The sequence below is a fragment of the Falco biarmicus genome, chromosome 6 (genome assembly GCF_023638135.1).
Source record: "Falco biarmicus isolate bFalBia1 chromosome 6, bFalBia1.pri, whole genome shotgun sequence".
In the NCBI taxonomy this organism is placed as follows: domain Eukaryota; kingdom Metazoa; phylum Chordata; class Aves; order Falconiformes; family Falconidae; genus Falco; species Falco biarmicus.
The window spans coordinates 41,695,118-41,711,290 of NC_079293.1; the positions used below are offsets into that span (position 1 = coordinate 41,695,118).

At 40.2% G+C, this 16,173-nt stretch overlaps 1 protein-coding gene across 1 annotated transcript in view; it reads left to right on the forward strand.

The window, feature by feature from the left end:
• The window catches only part of PRKN (parkin RBR E3 ubiquitin protein ligase), a 767,906-nt gene extending 763,365 nt beyond the window's left edge, over positions 1–4,541 (forward strand). The window contains exon 12 of the mRNA XM_056343712.1: positions 2,484–4,541. Within this exon, the coding sequence (XP_056199687.1) occupies positions 2,484–2,593 (110 nt within the window). The 3' untranslated portion in view covers positions 2,594–4,541. The remainder of the gene's footprint in view (positions 1–2,483) is intronic.
• Positions 4,542–16,173: the final 11,632 nt, after the last annotated feature.

Sequence of the window (16,173 nt, forward strand, 5' to 3'; positions counted from 1 at the left end):
ACCTCCTGCCACTTCATCCGCACGCCAGCCCCCTGGTTAAAAAGTTTGAGGACCCCTGGGCTAGGGAATGGCCTGTGAGAAACCTCATGAAGTTTAACAAAGGGAAATCCACCAGGACAGCTTGGGGGCCAACCTGATGGAAAGGACCTGAGTGTCATGGTGGAGTACAAGTTGGACATGAGCCAGCAACATGCTCTCGCAGCAAAGGTGGCCAACAGCATTCTGGGCTGCATTAGGAAAAACATCAGCAGCAGTTCAAGGGAGGTGATCCTTCCCCTCTGCTTAGCACTGGTGAGACACATCTAGAGTGGTGGGTCTGGTTCTGGGCTTCCCCGTGCAAGAGAAACATGGAACATGGACTGGAGCAAGTCCAATGAGGGCTACAAAGATGATAAAAGGACTGCAGAAATAGATACCTGAGGGGGGGAGCAAGGAAGACAGAGCCAAACTCTTCTCAGTGCCCACCAAAAGGACAGAAGGCAATGGGCATAAACTGAAACACAGGAAATTCCATTTAAATGTAAGAAAATGCTTTTTACCATGTGGGTGGTTGAAGACTGGAACAGGTTGCCCAGAAAGAGCCTCCATTCTAGGATACATTCAAAACCCAACTGGACGTGATGCTGAGCACACTACTTTAGTTGACCGTGCTTCAGGCAGTGCGGTTTGGAATGGATGATCTCTAAAGGTACTTTCTCACCTCAGCGATTCAGTGATTCTGTGAATTAAGGCATGAAGCTTAAAAAGTGCAGTTCTTGCTTTCTTCTCTGGTCACGGGTACGGCATGTGCCAGCTTCCAGGCTGACATTTGTAAACTGAAAGGAGCACTTTACTTTTGCCTAAGTACAGCTAGTGTCCAGAGGCTGATCACTGTACACCAAAGTCTGCCAGCAGTCCTCATTTGGGAGGAGTACACTGACTCCACACAAGAGAATAATTCTGCCTTCCCTGCCCAAATGCTTCTGTGCACTGTCTTTTACAAGAGACAGTGGCAATGCCAATAACTTTTCTGTAATAGCCTATATTTCTCTATGTCAATAACATTTCTATAACAGCCTGTATAGCTATAGGCATTGTAGAATATATGCCAATAACTTTTCTGTAATGGCTGAAGTCAAAGAGCGAAACACTTTCCCACAGCTCAGTTCCCAGTCTAAGTGAGTTTAAACGCACATCCTCATCTCTCAGAGGACGGCTGCACTCACAAAGATGTAAGCCACATTGCTTGAGGCACTCTCCACTCTGACTGCTGATCTCAGCTGCCATGTAGCAGAGGATAACGTGATTTATGTAGCTTAGCAGGCAGAACACACGTTTGACAGAGGGTGCCTGTTGGGGTTTGGGTCCTGCGCCAGAACTGAGGTGTGTTTTACCCAGGGATTGTTTGATACAAACCGCAAGAGAAGATTGGCTCTAAACCTCACGTAAAGTGTAACATGGAGGCTGACCTTTTGGCATGCTTACGTTTAAATAAGATTAAAAAGTCTGGCAAATTGCATCTCTGACACAAAGATACAAACTGATGAATAGACCTTGCCATCACAGTTAGTTTTCTCTCTGTCAGCTGAAGCAGACAGGCCTGTTTTAACAAACCAGTTCTTGTGTCTCCTGCTGGTTTTGCCTTCTGAGAATCATTCTGGATTGGCATTTATACAAAAGATGGTCTAAGGGTAGCAGGGTGTACAGTAGGGAACACACAATCCCTGTACCTCCTGTCAACACCTGCAGTCAAACCAAGATGACATTTCAGCATTTCTTCATACTTTTCTTTCAGTTTAAATTATACAAGAGATCTCTTTGTGTGGTAAGCAACATGGTTTCCATTTGAAGTGTATTTCTGTAATGACCTTTGACAATGTTAATGTTTTATATCTTACAAATTAAACATTTGATCAAGGTTGTGAGCAGAGGGATTAAAGCTGCTCTCACAGTATGGGCAAGTAAGAAACCCAGCTCGCAGGAAACTGATGCAATTAAAAGGCTGCTTCAAATACTAAGAAGGTCAAATCAACTTAAATTACTAATGTCATTTTGATATAATCAGCAGTCAGCCACCAAAGTCTATCTTCTGATTTATTCTCTTTGCAAATGTCTCAGTTATGTAATCTGATTTAAAACAATAATTGAACTTTGTTCATCTTCTGGCTCACAGCTGGGCAAGGGTATTCTTAAGACACCTCCGTAACTGCTTTGAGAGGCCACACACTGTCATCTCTTCCCTGTCCCTAGCATAGTCTCTAATTTCCTCCTACTCCTGCAGTCCATGAAGTGAGACCAGCACGTTGTACCCCAATAAGAGAGGGAGTAGCAGGTTTTAGAATGCCCAAGAAAAATATTCCTCAGGTTTGTACTTCTTTTTTAATAAATATTCTACTTGGTTAGTAAATAAATGCCTAAGAAAGTTGATTTTAACACTGTTAATTGTTGATTAACATCTTTAAGTGTTTGCCAAACACCAAAGCCATTCTGTTGCTATTTTGCAGGTGGCTGCATGCACATGAAATGTCCTCGCCCCCAGTGCAGATTTGAGTGGTGCTGGAACTGTGGCCTGGAGTGGAACAGAACCTGCATGGGAGATCACTGGTTTGACTAGCGGTGCTGAGGCCAGCCCACGTTGCTGCTAAAGCTTGTTTTCATCAGGGCCAAATTCTGAACTCCTTGATTAAACAAAATTCCCAGTGATTTCAGAGACACAGAGTTCAGAAGTTGGCACAGTTTGTTGTTTGGGTTTTGCTTTCTTGCATGTGCAATCATACCAAAATCACATTGAAGTTATACCAAGGGTTTTAAATCCACCAAGTAAAACGTAACTGTTAATTTGGGGTTTTTTTAATGGACAGACTTGCTCATCGTGGTACAAAGAAGGTTAAACTACACCTTTCTGAACTTGTGCAGTTTGTCAGTGTGGAGAGCAGAGTTAGATGAGGAACTTTGCTTGACATTTATAGTCAGAAATCTGTAACACTTGCGAGAGAGAGCAGCCTATGTTTGTGTGCATGAGTGCATGAGCATCAAGGGGGGTGGAGGATGTGCACTGCATCAGCTGTTTTTTCTTTGACCACTCCTTTGCTCATTCAGCACAATTTTTGATTTTGGGGCAGTATTTCTTAACAGCTTTCTTGGCAGAGGAAAGACTGCATCTCTTCAGTGTTTTCTCAGGGTTCCTTCCTAATAGGCTTTCTGTAGGGGTCTTGCTTTCAAACCAAATTCTCATAGAAACATCCAGCTTTATACCATATTTGTGCTGGTGTATTTGTAACATACAACATGAAACCTGCCTGTGTACTCATTATAGACTTTGTTACTGTTGGCAGATTAGCTAAGGATGCAGTTTCAGCTCTAACCATGACTGTTGTTGCAGTGCTGACTGGGTCCGATTAAGTGTTGTGCAAGCTAGGCTCACAGGGCTTCAGTTTTCTTGTGCTTACAGCAATACTTTGGACATGGCAAAGGGAGGCAGGAGACTTCTCAGGGGTTTTCTCTATCATCATTCTTTTAAACTGAATTAGAATATGGGTATATTTCTGAAAATACATTCAGAGCTCAAACAATGTGGGGCAGAGGGACAACTTTCATTGCACAATGTTAACACAGTAAGTAAAGCTTACTAGTATTTCCAAGCCTTAGCAATCTTACTGTTTGATGTGCATTGCTGTTCTATTCTGAAATGAAATAGATACTGTCCACATCCAATATGCCATGTTAAGGATTTGCACAATTCAGTTTTGGAAAAAAATGCACAATAAATAAAGTGATCAGAATTTTAAACTTTATTTCTCTTTTCATTTGAGTACAAAGTGAGTACAAAGATATTGGGTGGGCCACGCATTTCCTTGACTGATTCAGTCTCCCCGCTGAGAGGCTAGCCCTTTGATTAAAACATACTACTAGCACAAAATAAATGCCAGGGCCATGGATTTCTTTTCTCGAGTTTGAATTACTATTTTGTATGGCATGACTGTAAAGTCCTGAAAATATGGGTGTGCCTTGTATCGGTCAGTGCAGAGCAAGAAGCTTGAGGTATAAAGAAATCCCCGGCTCAATACAAAAATGTCTGGTTGCTAAAATCAGCAGTGTAGTCCTCTGTCTCTGCTAGAAGTAACATTAAAAGTCTAAGGAAACAAAAGAGATGAAGGCATGAGGTACCCAAAATGAGAAAGTGAACTGGTAGAATTAAGAAAATGAGAGCGAAAGGAAGTGGCAACAAGAGGACAATGGCCATTTCTTAAACGCCATTTTCCTTTTTGGCACTGGTGAGCTACGTGCAGAAGTAGCTACATTAAAGTGTAGGGGTGCAATACAACACTGCAGTGTAGCTCATTCAAGTTCGTTATCTTAATGGGGACATTGTACTGTGAATTCTGATTATTTCATGATTTAATTTCCTATACCTGGGTCTATTTTATAATTTATATGGCTTGTTGCAACAGGGTAGGGAAAAGTCACTATGTTTAATTTATACTTTGATAGTGTGTTACATGGGAGCTCATCACTACATTTCACATCCACAAACATTTGGAATAAAAGAAGTCTGAATCTCTTTCCCATTTCTTTTTAGTGTCTTATAGAGGAAGAAAAACTTGTTCACTATAAGGCAGTTTCACTGAGTTAGAGCCTGCCCTAACAAGTTAATGTTTTAATTGTCGCATAGAAATATGTAATTTATTCCCCTGGACCAAGGTCCATTGACGACAATGGACTATAGATCAGCCCCTGCCTTTCTTTCTGGCCTGGGCAGGGCATGGCAGGCATGAGTCATAAGGCTAGAACAGAAACATCTCTTCCTTTGGAAGAACGTGTCAGTGGATGGGATTTTGAGCATTCATCTTAAGACATAAGCAAGGGCAGGAAAGGAGAATAAAGAAAGGATTTCCAGCATCGACTCAAGATTGCCCGCTGTTAGAGGATGGCTTTATTGGCCCTTGTCACATAGGGTTGCTTTGCACAGTCCAGATTTACACCCTGCTTAAAAAAAAAAAAAAAGTGTATCCTACAGATTTTAATAGAACATGTTCTGATCTTCTCTGTGTTAATACATATACATCTGTATGCATACATACATGAAGTTTGAGATGGTACAGGCTGTAAACCTGATTTCTGTTTACAGTGAGATTCTTATGGTTTCCATTTAAAGGGCATGAAAAATCAGGATTGGTGCTCTGTTGACATGCTGGAATTCCTATAGAGATGTGTGAATTGAACCTAACATTTCCTATACTGAAAGAAGTTTTTTTGCGTGGCAAATGCCTTTTAAAAAAATCTAAAACTTAAAAAAAACTGTAATTGATATTGTAGTTTGAAACAAAACAAACCAGAACAAACCAAGTCTTCAGTGTCTATTCAGACTGTTCCTTATTCCAGCTCTGAAATATCGGTATGGAATTCATCTCACCCAATTTTAGCTATCTAGTTTGTTTGGTAGCCTCAGAGGCTCACACAGAGATCCGTTGGCCATGTGTATGGGGGGCATGGTGAGTTTTAAGTACAACAGAGGCATGATGGCAACATCCCTGCCGGAAACAGGGTACAGCTCCTGACAGGACAAACAGGACTGCAGAGCTCCCACAGGCGCTTGGCTCTGTTGCTGGTGTGGAGAATGTGAACTTTCCTTTTCTAAGAACTTAAGAACTGGCATTGCTTGCTAGAGTCCTTGAAGCCAGCCTTGGTAAATGCTTCCTCTGGGTCGGCACATGCGTCTCTGGAAGTGGTCCTGGGCAGCCATGGGGGTGGTGAAGAGAAACAGGACTCAAGCGCAAAACAAGAAGGAAACCAACCCGAAGGTCTAAGTAGATGGAGCTTTCAAGAGCTTGTGGTCTTTGTTCTCTACTAGCAATACACTCCGGAAACACTAAAATTTAACTGTATGTTCTAAGAAGTTGACTTATTATGGTGATATAAAGCAAAAAAGAAATCTATCTTTTTACATCTAGGTTTGCCTTTGTTTATTGAATTCTCTTTACCTTGAACCTTCCTCATCTTTCAGATTAAAACAATCATAGACTTGGTTTGGGTACTGCAATCTGAGCTCCTTTTAGTATGTGTTAAATGGATTAAGTACAGGATGTATACTGAAATATTCAATAATAATTATCTCTGTAATAATTCAGCTCTATAACAACAATGAAAATTTCTAATATTTAATTCCTGCTGGCAGTGAAATCTGAATACTGAGTAGATTAAGAAGAAAATATATAACAGTTTGGCTCCCTCAGGAAAAAGCATATCTCAAAGCTTAACATAAATAATACTTTGGGAGCCGTGACTTTGACTAAAATATCATTTAAATGTCTGCCTTATCTTGTCACAAACTGCAAGCCAAATAATTTCATTTTAAAATGTACAGTTAAAAAAAAATATCAGTAAATGGCACTCCAGAAGAAACATTATGCCACTGTTGGGAAATAAAAGTCATGCTCTCAGAGGACAGCGAGCAGTGGGGTTTGCTTTCTGCATATGAATATTAAGGTACCCTCCATAGTGCAAACCAGTATGGTAGCAAAACTTTTTGCTTACAGAACTTGTAGATCATGTAAACTGAAGTAAAATTTGCAGTTGTGGAGTGGATCCTGAGGCACTTGGAGGCGAGAGGCCAGATTCCAAGACATTCTGCTGCCCTGGTAGTCTGGGAAGATTTAGCCGCTTGTGCCTCACATTCCGAGGTAACAACAGCTGCTATATTCCTCATGTTCACTTTGCTGCTCAAACCACTACACAGGTAAGTCATCGGGTGCAGCAAGCTCAATAAGCAACGCTTGCAGCACCGTAGGAAGGACAAAGTGTACTTTCAACTCTGAAGACTGGTTAGCCCCATGCTGACTTAATCTATCTGCTTCAGCCTTTGACTAAGTATTGTGATGGCTGATCTAGAGAAACCCTACACAGAGATGGAGAGCTGCAATATAGTTCTCAATGACTAGACTTTGTTTCCAGGCAGCAAAATTCTCATGCTTCCTTCAGTTCTTCAAGCAACAGAAAAGCCTGAAGCAGACAGCACCGGACCAAAGTTGCCAGAAGAAAGAAACCTCATGCCTAACTGTTCCTGATGGTCCTTCAGCAACTTCAACCAGATGTATCTGACAGCACAGCATTGACAGTGATTCAGCAAAAAAGAGACAAATGTACTACTTTATATTTTATCTGACTTGATTACAGTTTGTAAGGAAATATTTCTCTCTCTAATTAGCAAATTTAGAAGAATGCCTCTCCCTTTTTTTTCCAGACATGTTTGTCTACTGATTCCTGTTATGTTTATTTGTGTATGTGTTTGCCCCTGTGATTCCCCTTCTGTATCACCTACTGATTTTCAGCTGTACCTCCTCTTCAGGTAGCTAATGCTCTAGCAGTTTTCAACTTGATTGTCTAGGAACTGTAAGAGTACATGCACTGAGTAGTCCTTCTCATATTCTGGCTCAGTATGTGCAGACTGGAAAAAACTGAAGTGGCTTTAAGCAAACAGTAAGGTAGGCAAGTTGAGAGAAGCTCATTTAATCACACAGAGAATCATATTTAGTAGTTTGTGTATCTGCAGGGATATTTTTTTATTTTTTTTTTAGAAATCAGGTCATATGCCATTTCATTTTTCTTCATTATTATTAATGGCATTTTTTCTTTGCTTTTAATTTGTTTTTCATGTCTGTGTCTCCATTTTTTTGAATAATGGAGTAATGTTTCTATGCTAGTAGATAAAATATGCAGCAAGACATCACCTGTTACATTACTTTTTGGCTTTTATCCCTAGAAAGCTTGAGGAATCCACATAATCCATGTAGGCAGGGAAGTGCCATTATCTGTATTTTACAGTCAGGGAATTCAACCTGGAGAGCACAACCAGACTACGTAGAGGCAACAGCTCAAATGCACACCAGCCCTTTCTTCACAACTGGGAAAATCCGTGGCTGCACCAGAATGGAGGCCACCTGCATGCTGGCACAGTGATGACACCAGCTCAGGTAAGCAGCAAGCAATTTTGAAGTTTAAGGTCCAGATGACACCAGTATGACATTAGGGACAGAAAGAAATAATAATATTTTTTTTAAAAAGGTAGGATTTTCAGTGGCCTAAAGAACAGTGACCTAACCTGACATCCGTTGCAACCACTGGGAATTTTACTGCTGGCTTCACTGGGAGAAGGCTAATTTAGAAACTTTGAAAACACTATTTAGTTTGACTCCTTCACAGTACATAGGAGATCCCTGGGAGAACTTGATGTCCCAGTTTCCCCTTTGTCTCTTTGTTAGTTGAATATTTCATCTACAAAACACATTCATGCCCACTCTCTCCACCTCATTTTAGTGCAAACTCAAATCCATCAAGCACCAATGTCAGATGTTTAAAAACCTTTTAGTTAAGTACAGCTGAAGCAACACACTACACTCATTCTTACTTGGTACGTGATTGCATTGTCTGCCTCATAAACAGTGATCTCGACAGCCTGCCAACTTCATCTGCTGGTTACCAGGCCAAAAACTGGTTGGATGAAGACCTTAAGTAACGATCAAAAGATAGTGCTAAAATGAAAAGCAGCAATCGATAAAATGAAATAGTATTCAGACACGACTTCTGTTGGGGCCAATATAATGTTTTTCTTGGAATGGATGCTAAATGCTCCTGAATAGGTTCAGCCAACTGAGTTTGTTTATGCCTGGAAGCTAAACATGGAAAGCCCTGCACTGTTCTTTTCCAAAGTAAAGAGATTGCAATATGGTTAAAGGATTTGAAAATTTTAATGAATAGCTGAAATCCATGTGTTCCACAGCTGATGGAGTTAAAAACCAGAAAAAACAACCTACCTCACTAAGCTACACTGACATTTTCCAAGTGCTTAGCGATACAACAAATGCCAGGTTTGCTTTTTTTAACAAAATCTGCTTCTCAAAGGCAAAAATGACTGTGATATTTACATTACAAACAGTCAGTTAATGAAGCGGAAATCAATTCTGATTCAAGCTTCTGAGCTTTAGCAGTGATGTATTTGAATCTAATTTTATATTATATAATATATATATGTATATAAACCCTAAAATGTTACTCAGGCTTTGCTTAGCAAATATTAATGTGCTTATTAGCTGAGTTGCAATCACTCAGATCCTTATGTTATTTCAGAAGGACAATGACCAAGGCTATTCCTATTGCCTCATTCTGTGGGTTTTACAGAAAGCAAACATAGGCTTCAAACCAGTGCTAGCAATAAGCTCCTGCATGGTAGGGTATCTTCTCTTGAACCAGTAATCTCTTGTCGTGTGACATTTACAGTGCACAAGTTAAAAACAATCAGTGGCATTTCATTTGTAGTCCTCTTTATTGTGTAAGCTTCGGAGTAGAATTGAATAAATAAAAATATAAAGCCAAGTCTACACAACAGAAAGGCTACTTCTCTTGCTTGTACCAGCTATACCACAGACCTACCTGATACAATATACCAGCTTGGCAGACCAGTGCAGTACACAAAATAAGCTGTAGATCACCAAATCTCCCTATTTATTTATGCCATTATATTGGCTTTTTTAAGACCTTTGCCAGTTTAGAAAACTCATAAGGCCCTTCCCTCCCCAGGAAGGGCCCATTCCAACAGATCCCTGTGATGAGTGATGGCTGGGGCAGTCCAACTACTTGCACATAAACTGTATCATCATCTGGGTGAGCTGGGGTACAGACTGCTTTCATACTTGAAGTCTGATATTTGTACACACTCAGCTCCAACTCAGGAACCCAGAAAAGGCCAGGTTGCCAAAGGTCACCATTGGATGTACTGTGGGAAAAAAAAAAAAATCTTCTTTCTAAGCAAAGGTAGTGAACATACATAAAAATGAACAGTTGAAACTTTTTCTCTGATTCTGGATGCTGAGCAGTATGGAAAAATCTGGCCCTGAAAAACTTTAATTCAGTAAGTTTGCTTCTTCAAAAACGAAAACAGTCCATGATCCAGTGCCCTTTGTATTGAGTGCACCCAGTGTTCTTTTCTATTACATTTCCAGCAAACAGTATGTTTTGCTAGTTGTGTTTACTTAAACATTTGTGTTAGATTGTAAAAGGCCTTAGCAGAGCTTTAACAAGTCTTAGATAAATTATGTATAGTTATTATTATGCAGCAGTGTTTGATCCAAAGAAAAATGGTGTTTCTTATTGCCTTTACCCCACTATGGAGGAGTGTTATTTATATAACCAGTACTCCTTGACAATTAAGATGATCTTATGTGGTCCCTTCATATATGTTCCTACAGCATTGTGTTGGCCTATTCCCAAATGAAAATTCCAACTTCGAGAACTATTCAATCAATTATTTAATTGCTTCCAGGAAGAGGGAGAGATCCAGGAGCCTTTCTTATTAATGCAGTCATTGTCTCAGATCCAGCAGCTTTCTTTGCTAGTCAATGGCATTACCAGGCTGATCTCCATACCAGGAAGATTTCCTGATACTTAATGCCCTTTCATGATAATGAGATCCCAGGAGTAGAAAGGTCTTGTTTGTTGTTTCCAGCCTACCATCACAGGCACCTAGCTATGTAAGTCTTCCCATAAATTTACAGAGCACTATAGCAACCAATTTTTAAGTCTCATTTGCTTTCATGGCAAGGCAATTATGGAACCTGATTCCAGCTGCTAGTGATGAGAAACCTTTTAATTCCAAGGTATTAATGACCACCTTATAATTATTTGTTATTATATCACTATCATTAGTAAGCTTAAGTTTTTCTTTTTCCTTTTTATGTTTCCTGTTGCCTTTGCTCCCTGATTGGATGGAGTAGACAGCAATCATAATTCCTCTCAATTTGTTTTATTAGGCTTAACAGGCCAAGATTGAAAGTTTGGACAACATTTCTCTAAATATCCTAGAATCAAGTTATTCCAATTTTACTTTACCTTTTTTCAATTACAAGTGATGGACTTCTGCATGCGATGGCAGGTGTGGTTGCACTGCTGCCTTCTGTGGCATTCGTGCCTCCATGTCCTTATTGGAAACACTTCTGACACACGCCATACCACAACACATTGTTCACAGACACATCATACTGGCAATTCATAATCATCCTATGATGGTCTACCTCACCCAAAGCCACCTTCATCTTGTTTCCAAGTGATGCACTTCCAGTTCATGAGGTGTCTACCCTTTCTGACTTCATTCTTCTGCATTTATACAGTGCTAGCTAGCTGCTGCTGCTGTGCATCTCAAGATACAAGTAAGGTACTGCAAAGTGAGCAAGTACAGGAACATCCTCTGGTAATCACCCCTGTACACATTTGTATTCTCTTATAAATGGTTTTCCCAGGTGCTACAGGAGCATTTTTTTACCACTTTACAGTACTGTAATTCTGCTATGGTCAATGAATCTGGGAGCTTGATGGGGAATACCTGCGGTTTGGTAACGTATTTGTTTGCCAAACGTGTTTCAGTTCTTTATCCTCAAGGTTCATCTATACTGCTATTGGTAGACCTCATGTAGATGTAGATTAATGTAGTGAGTTGACCCTGTCCAGCAACTAAGTACCCACCCCGGTGCTCACTCACTCCCACACCCAGCAGGATGGGGGACAGACTAGGAAGAGCAAAAGCAAGAAAAAAATACCATGGGTCAAGATAAAGACAGTTTAGTAACTGAAGGAAAGGGGAGAAAAAGCAATAGTGATACAAAAGCAATCACCCACCACCTCCCAAGAGGCAGAGGGATGCCCAGCCAGTCTCCGAGCAATGGCTACTTCAGAAAGCCTCCCAGGTTTTATTGCTGGACATGGAATATTGCCTTGGTCAATTCAGGTCAGCTGCCCCAGCTGTGTCTCCTCCCAGCCTCTTGCCCACCCCCAGCCCACTCACTAGGTGGGCAGAGTGGGAAAAACAAAAGCCTTGATGTCATGCAAGCACTGCTCAGCAACAGATAAAACACTGGTGTGTTGCCAACACTGTTTTAGTCATGAATCCAAACCACAGCACCACAGAGGCTGCTGTGAAGAAAATGAAGTCTGTACCAGCCAGACCCAGCAGAAAGAGCTTGCTTTAAACTATCTGGTGCAGGGTATTGCTACACATGTGATCACAGCAGCATGAATTACCTCCTGCCTTGGCATCCCTAAGTGCTCTGATGCCTGACAAGGGTTGAACTAACCAAGTTTTTTTCTCGGTATTAACAGGTATTAGTAAGTATTAATTATAATTATACACATATTAATAATTAATGTATATTATATAAAATATTGATTAATATTGGTAATTATAATTGATACAGTATTAACAGGTATTTTGTACTTGATTGGCAGCTTATTTGTATAAATTTATTATCTTTGCAGTCTGTTTGCCTTGGCAAAATCTGGTTGAAATTGGCTAACATTGAAAAGCTTCTGTGGGAGGACTGAGTTGCACACACAGACAGATTCGGGCAGCAAGGGAGCTAGGCTAAACCCCAGACAGCTCCATTAAATTCTTGCTGAATTACTGGTAAGAGTAAAAGTAAAGTCAGAGAGATGAACCTAAGGAGGCTAAACAGCTTCATTTATCATGAAATGATGACCACACAAAGCATTAAGCATCCCCCAGCCCAGTTTTAATTTCTACTTTAAATTGAGTTCAGAAGTTCCCTATTAACTTAAGGGGGAAAGTACTGCATAAATGCGGCTAGGTGGCTGTGGTAAATGGGTTAACTCCCCCCCTCCCTCTCGTTCTTTTGTGGCTGTACAGGAAGCATGAAGAAATTTGTTGGATTCAACCCAATAGCTGAGCCTAGTCCTGTGGTGTTATTAGGTGCTGTTTCTACTGACTCATGGGGAGAATGAGGTTGGCATTAATTAAAACACATCAGTGATGAAAATTACAGAAATTATCTGATTCATTTTCACAAAGTATCTGCCAGCCTGTCTCTTGACTACAGATGAAGTCTGGAGCAACAACGCTCCTAACTCGGGTATCTCCATTAAGTATCTCATATTGGTGGGATGACACCAGGAGCAGACAGCCTGCTTTTGGCTATTTAAAGATAACCAGGAAACAGGCAGCACAAGCCCCAGCTCACCACAGAGGACATTAAAGTCACAGCTGATTACAGCCAAACTTTTTCTGTGGTGGCAGTAGCGTGGTGATACATGGATTATGGAACCAACCTTCTCACTTCATGCAGCTTCAAAGCATGTAACCCTCAGGGGAGAGATGAGAGATCATATAGACATAAAGGTGGCTTTCGCTGATCTTGGTCTTTGGTCTGCTAGATTCCAGGCTGGGCCAAGTTGGTTGGCAAGGAGGGAATAGGAAGAGTTTTCCAGAGGGGATCATAATTGCTCTTTATTGGTAAGTGCCAGTGTCTGAAATAATGCCACATAGTCACGTCCTTGTATTTTCCTACTTAGTTTAACATCTCATGGGGGATTTTTAAAAGTACATTTTGCTTCTTTTTTATTGAACTCATTGTACAATGGTGATTGGCAGAATATAAACTATATTGCCAGATAATACCTTTTTAAAACAATTGAAATAGGACACATTTTTAAAGATCTTTTTTCACTCTTTATTGCAGTATCTAAGAAACCTAAAGTTAAAACAGGATTTTTTTCGTATCTGTCATGTATGCACTTTTAAACATTTTCCCCAGAATTGGTTTTGTCTTATACCACCTAATAGGGAATAAATAAATTGCATTCTATAGCATTTTGAGTAGAATATTAAGAAGGTATACCACATAGCAGGTATGATATTATCTCCTATATATACTTCTTGGAACATAAAGTACTTTATAGCATGGATAGAGTTTTCATTTCTTTCTGTAGGAAGGAATAAAAAAAACTCTTAAACTTTCTTACAGGATTTTTCTTTTTTTTTTCAAAAGGAAAACAAAAATAATACACTTCACTGGTCAGAAAATGATTCAAAACCACGTATAACATTTTAGCAAACTGCTTAGTGAAAACCCAGCAGCAAATCTCAGCACCACCGGGTAAGTGGCCGCAGTGCACGCTCTCTGCAGAGAGCAATGGCTTGTCAGAAAACATTTATCCAAAATATGGTTTAATGTTTCTGGAGATCATGAGACTTCCATACTCCGAGAGCAAGCATAATAATATTCAAATCTTCTCCTGTAGCTATAGATAGTGTGCAGTTCATTCATGTCCTACTTCAGTGAGAAAGAAAAAAATAAGGTTTTATGTACAACCTTGTCACTTTGTCATTCCTAGTTACAGACATTGTGAATCTTCCGTTGCAAACTTCTTAAAAGGTGGTACCATACACCTGCTGAACTAGCCCGACGACTGGAGCAACTTTGGTCAGGATTCATTCAAAAACAAGGTAGTCTTTGCATCAACAAATGAACTTTGTAATAAACATGTCAACCAACACGGGAAGTCAGGAACACCGGAATATGCATCCTGACCTGCCTGTGATGACTTTTCTTGCCTCGAACAAAATGCATTTACATGTACTTGCAGAACTCTGTGGCAGAATTATTCTGTGCCAATTCTACCACTTTCTGTAGTAAACTGCTGAGGAGCAACAGTTGTTCCAAATATTTTAAAATATTATTTAATAGTAATTTAATTAAAATATTATTATTTAATTATTTTTATTTAATAGCAAAAAAAATCCAAACAAACAACCCCTAATAAATGCTTTTGTTTCAGTTATAGCTTCTTACTACCTTAACTAAACAAAGCAAGCACCTTGTAATTTCACCAAGAATTGAGTCTTGAAGAGTGAGTAGTGGTAGGAAATTTCAATTTGAAAACTAAAGGTTTTCTAGGGTTATGCGCCACTGGAAGAGCTTTGCTATAAAGGAAAGTGTTAGGCGTGCCTTCCCCTTTTGCTCTTACAATCTCTTACATCCCGACTCTAAGGTTTTCATTAATTACAATAGTAGCTATTATATCTAAGAGACAAAGTTTTGACCCTGTACACACAAATGGCTGGGTTATCAAATGTCCTGTATTATAGTACAGACAAAGTTGTTAAGTAGGATGATAAAACAATTTCGTCCTCATTCCTCTACTGCTGTTTCAGGCTGCCTCTGCACACTTCAGTCTCTGCCAGCCAGGAGTGCCGTGCATTATAACTGGAAGAGGCTGCACATAAGGATTTATGTGACTAGGAACTGTACATAAGGTAATTGAAAAACTGCATTTGCAGAACAAAATTTGGACTTAATGACACATCCTTCTCTCATTAACAATCCAGATTCCTCCTCTGAACCTGATATCAAATTCGTTGTTCTACATCTCTTTGGTGAGAACCTAACTGTTCCCAGATGATGACTATCACATTCCTACATACCTTTCCAGTGCAAGGACGGGCATTTAGAAGCAGCACAAATACTCTGTCTGAAAAATCAGGCCCGAATTTTCTTTCATTTCTCTGAAAAGCAGGACCAGTAATCATGAAGGCAGTTACTCACCACTTAGGGTAAAGACGGCAGGATCACTGCCTCACTTCACAAATAAGTTGTGAAAATGAACTTGGACACTGTAGCAGCCGGTATCAGTAAAGATGCTCATAAGGGTTTAAGCAACATGCAGTAAATATTAGCTTTTGTTGCTGCCACACACACTGAACAAGGAAGATAAAATACTTTTGAATAACTTCTCATTAAATGAGGCCTGCTTGGTCTTTGCTGTGAATATAGGAAGGGGTCTGTGGAAAAAGAACTGTGCAGCTGTAAACTGAAGCCACCATAACATAGGAAGGCCCCCAGAGAAGGCAGTACCTTTGCACAGGCCACTTCCATTCTGGCATTTCCATCTTTGTGTTGCTGATTTTGCAGCATACCTTTTGCTGTTTGTGTCTGTGTAGCATATAAATCTGAACTGAAACAGTGAACTAAAGCACTTACTAGCTCTACAAAGTTTGAAATCTCATGCTGTAGCCACATTTTGCTACTCAGACTCATTTCAAGTTCTGTCTCATTTCTGTGCCCTCTCCCCCCTCCTTAGGAGAGCTAACAGTGGGAAGTAAGTCACTGTACCTTCCATAGCTTTCTGCATAGATCTGATGTCAGCGAGGACCTTGGCAAATGCCCTCTGAAGAATTTTGCTGAAGCAGCTGAAGACACTACCATGCCCGTCTGTGTACCCTGCCCTTCTTCTGTTACTTGCCTTGCTCCAATGAACGGTTAGCATTAAGCATTTCACCTTCAGGAGTGATTTTGTGTAAAACTTGGGCTATGCCTTGAGGCAGTTAAGACACAGGCACATGTTGCTCCTTCACCT